The sequence below is a fragment of the Sinocyclocheilus anshuiensis genome, unplaced genomic scaffold (genome assembly GCF_001515605.1).
Source record: "Sinocyclocheilus anshuiensis isolate Anshui unplaced genomic scaffold, SAMN03320099.WGS_v1.1 scaffold955, whole genome shotgun sequence".
NCBI classification, from domain to species: domain Eukaryota; kingdom Metazoa; phylum Chordata; class Actinopteri; order Cypriniformes; family Cyprinidae; genus Sinocyclocheilus; species Sinocyclocheilus anshuiensis.
The window spans coordinates 103,747-107,979 of record NW_015546094.1 but is presented as its reverse complement, the minus strand read 5'-3'; the positions used below and the strand labels follow the sequence as shown (position 1 = coordinate 107,979).

The 4,233-nt window shown below is 39.3% G+C and overlaps 1 protein-coding gene across 1 annotated transcript in view; it reads right to left on the bottom strand.

Moving 5' to 3' along the window:
* Positions 1 to 4,233, bottom strand: part of otoa (otoancorin) — a 24,528-nt gene that overhangs the window by 11,522 nt on the left and 8,773 nt on the right. Inside the window, exons 13-18 of the mRNA XM_016501675.1 lie at positions 4,045 to 4,206; positions 3,768 to 3,908; positions 3,627 to 3,682; positions 2,780 to 2,900; positions 2,535 to 2,653; positions 2,250 to 2,385 (exon numbers count right to left, since the gene is read on the bottom strand). Coding sequence (XP_016357161.1) covers positions 2,250 to 2,385; positions 2,535 to 2,653; positions 2,780 to 2,900; positions 3,627 to 3,682; positions 3,768 to 3,908; positions 4,045 to 4,206 — 735 coding nt within the window. The remainder of the gene's footprint in view (positions 1 to 2,249; positions 2,386 to 2,534; positions 2,654 to 2,779; positions 2,901 to 3,626; positions 3,683 to 3,767; positions 3,909 to 4,044; positions 4,207 to 4,233) is intronic.

The window sequence follows — 4,233 nt, the reverse complement described above, 5'->3', positions numbered from 1 at the left end:
TGAAATATGACTGCCGCCCCCACTGGATCCCCCAACATTATTGGGCTAGAGTACTGTCAATCTGACAATGCCTGTATGCCACTAGATCAGAGTGCTGTCAATTGCTGCCTGATTGTTGCATGCAAAGTTTGCATTTGGAGCTCTCAACAACGCCATTAGATCAGTGGGCTCTGTCAGTGCTTTGGCAATTTTACTCAGAAATGCATCACATTACAGAACTGAAATGGCTTGCAACCAGCAACACGCTAACTTTAGATGTGATTGGGTTATTTTGGACAGGAGAAGAAAAGCCTGTGTATATGTGTGCACATATTACCAGGCAGCTGATGGCTCTTTTGGTAAGTGCACTTCGTGCTGGAGAGCTGTTTGGCAGAGAGGACAAGTTGACTTGATTCATCTTCTCCATGAAAGCAGGACACACAGCATCGGACAGGTTTTGAATCTTCTCCACTCTGAATGTGTCATGACAGCATGGATAGTGTGAGAGGGGACAAGTAAAAAAATTAAAACTCGTCTGTCTTAGCATATGATTTAAACTGAAGTTAAATTCAATTTGAACGCATTTAACTTCTATGCATATACAGCACTGTTCTGTTCTTACGGTAGATGGATGAGCAGCACAGCTGGGATGGCCTGGAGCTCAGAGTTTTTAATGTCACTGAAATATCCTGGTCTCTGTTCCTCCAGACTTGCAAAGAGTTTTTGAGCAGTACAGCGAATCTAAGAATGAAAAGGAGATCGGGATGGGGAAAAAAAATGTTTTTTTTTTTTTCTATATTTAATCATGGAAAATTGGCAGAGCTGATGAAAGACGGTGTGTGAAAACATGATGAATATGTGATGTTTACTTGAACCCTGGAGAGCCATGCGCAGGAATTGTTAAGTGTCTTTGCCATTTCCAAAGCATCAGTTCGATTGATTTTTTCAATCATTTCACAAGTGACACCCTGTACAGCCTGACCCAGCTTCCTGTTGAAAACACCATGAGCTTGATCAGGATATTACATCTTAAGGCTGCAATTCACTACATAACTTGTGCACAGATTTTTCCCCCGATTTGCAGTCTGGACAACTCAACACTAGCGGTTGAAAATCAAAGCCAGTCTGCAGATTCTAAGCAGTCAGCGTTGACAGACTTCACAGAAAATTGCGTAGTGTAGGCTATGAGGGGTATAGACTCTAATTTTTTTTCAAATGTTTCATACTTGAAGCCAATTTTAGAACATTTTATCTGATTGTTTTAGTTTGTCATGCATTTCCTAGCAATTCGAGACACACATTTCTGCATGAGTTTATTGTGGTCAGAACGACCTGAAAGTCAAGTAGTGTGTGATCCTCAGTCGATGATGCCCAGTTTTTCTCTGTAACCATTTACAAAGTCGGCAAGTGTATGATGCTCCAATTTTAAAATCTGCCCCAATTTTGCAATCTACTCCAATGTTAAAAGTCATGTATTTTATTCCAGCCTTTATGCAGACATTTATTTTTATTAAGATGCAATTCTGCTCACAAGTTTATATAAAATATTTATCATTAAAAAATTAGATTAGTTTTAATTTAGTAGCAGTTTCATTTTCATTTAGTTTTCTTTTTTTTTTTTTAAAGATCTTGTCTATCTTATTTAAAAAAATCCTTCTAGGTCTACATAAAGTACACAAACCATAGCTGTATTATGTTGCAATCATATACTGTAGAGTCTCACCGTAATTCACCAAGGCTGATATTACTACCCAAAATCTTCTTCAGAAGGAAAACTGACTACAGAGAGAAATAAGGACATTAGAGAAACATGAATGTAGAGGTAATGGATTTGGATTTTTATATTACTATCAAGTGTATATACTTGAGCACGAGTCCAGCCGTGTCCCTGCAGCTGATCCACAGAGCTGAGGTCTGCCTTCTCCAGCGTGGACAGAGACAGAGTGAAATATGACTGCCGCCCCCACTGGATCCCCCAACATTATTGGGCTAGAGTACTGTCAATCTGACAATGCCTGTATGCCACTAGATCAGAGTGCTGTCAATTGCTGCCTGATTGTTGCATGCAAAGTTTGCATTTGGAGCTCTCAACAACGCCATTAGATCAGTGGGCTCTGTCAGTGCTTTGGCAATTTTACTCAGAAATGCATCACATTACAGCACATTACAGAACTGAAATGGCTTGCAACCAGCAACACGCTAACTTTAGATGTGATTGGGTTATTTTGGACAGGAGAAGAAAAGCCTGTGTATATGTGTGCACATATTACCAGGCAGCTGATGGCTCTTTTGGTAAGTGCACTTCGTGCTGGAGAGCTGTTTGGCAGAGAGGACAAGTTGACTTGATTCATCTTCTCCATGAAAGCAGGACACACAGCATCGGACAGGTTTTGAATCTTCTCCACTCTGAATGTGTCATGACAGCATGGATAGTGTGAGAGGGGACAAGTAAAAAAATTAAAACTCGTCTGTCTTAGCATATGATTTAAACTGAAGTTAAATTCAATTTGAACGCATTTAACTTCTATGCATATACAGCACTGTTCTGTTCTTACGGTAGATGGATGAGCAGCACAGCTGGGATGGCCTGGAGCTCAGAGTTTTTAATGTCACTGAAATATCCTGGTCTCTGTTCCTCCAGACTTGCAAAGAGTTTTTGAGCAGTACAGCGAATCTAAGAATGAAAAGGAGATCGGGATGGGGAAAAAAAATGTTTGTTTTTTTCTATATTTAATCATGGAAAATTGGCAGAGCTGATGAAAGACGGTGTGTGAAAACATGATGAATATGTGATGTTTACTTGAACCCTGGAGAGCCATGCGCAGGAATTGTTAAGTGTCTTTGCCATTTCCAAAGCATCAGTTCGATTGATTTTTTCAATCATTTCACAAGTGACACCCTGTACAGCCTGACCCAGCTTCCTGTTGAAAACACCATGAGCTTGATCAGGATATTACATCTTAAGGCTGCAATTCACTACATAACTTGTGCACAGATTTTTCCCCCGATTTGCAGTCTGGACAACTCAACACTAGCGGTTGAAAATCAAAGCCAGTCTGCAGATTCTAAGCAGTCAGCGTTGACAGACTTCACAGAAAATTGCGTAGTGTAGGCTATGAGGGGTATAGACTCTAATTTTTTTTCAAATGTTTCATACTTGAAGCCAATTTTAGAACATTTTATCTGATTGTTTTAGTTTGTCATGCATTTCCTAGCAATTCGAGACACACATTTCTGCATGAGTTTATTGTGGTCAGAACGACCTGAAAGTCAAGTAGTGTGTGATCCTCAGTCGATGATGCCCAGTTTTTCTCTGTAACCATTTACAAAGTCGGCAAGTGTATGATGCTCCAATTTTAAAATCTGCCCCAATTTTGCAATCTACTCCAATGTTAAAAGTCATGTATTTTATTCCAGCCTTTATGCAGACATTTATTTTTATTAAGATGCAATTCTGCTCACAAGTTTATATAAAATATTTATCATTAAAAAATTTGATTAGTTTTAATTTAGTTTCATTTAGTTTAGTTTTCTTTTTTTTTTTTTAAAGATCTTGTCTATCTTATTTAAAAAAATCCTTCTAGGTCTACATAAAGTACACAAACCATAGCTGTATTATGTTGCAATCATATACTGTAGAGTCTCACCGTAATTCACCAAGGCTGATATTACTACCCAAAATCTTCTTCAGAAGGAAAACTGACTACAGAGAGAAATAAGGACATTAGAGAAACATGAATGTAGAGGTAATGGATTTGGATTTTTATATTACTATCAAGTGTATATACTTGAGCACGAGTCCAGCCGTGTCCCTGCAGCTGATCCACAGAGCTGAGGTCTGCCTTCTCCAGCGTGGACAGGGACAGAGAAGAGAGGAGAGAATCTGGCAACCTCTTCACCAGTTCAGATGCATTTACATCACGACGGAACTGTGGATTCGATAAAACCAAGAGAGAGAGCAGAATCAAGGATGAGGGATTTCACTGATAGTTTGGTCACTTTTTTATTCTTCTCATTTGGGGAAGCTTTTCCATCTCTTTCTGAATGAACTCATCTTATTCTTACCGCTTCCAGTAGTGCTGTTCTTTGTAGGGAGGACATCTTCTCACTCATAGTGTTCAGGGTTTGATTTCCCAGCAGCCCTTCTGCCTTCATATTCTTGAGGAGGGAACTGGTCACCCCTCTCACCATCGTACCCAGAGACAACAACTTCTCACCACTTATATTCTACAAAAGACAACATTCTTGTGAAAA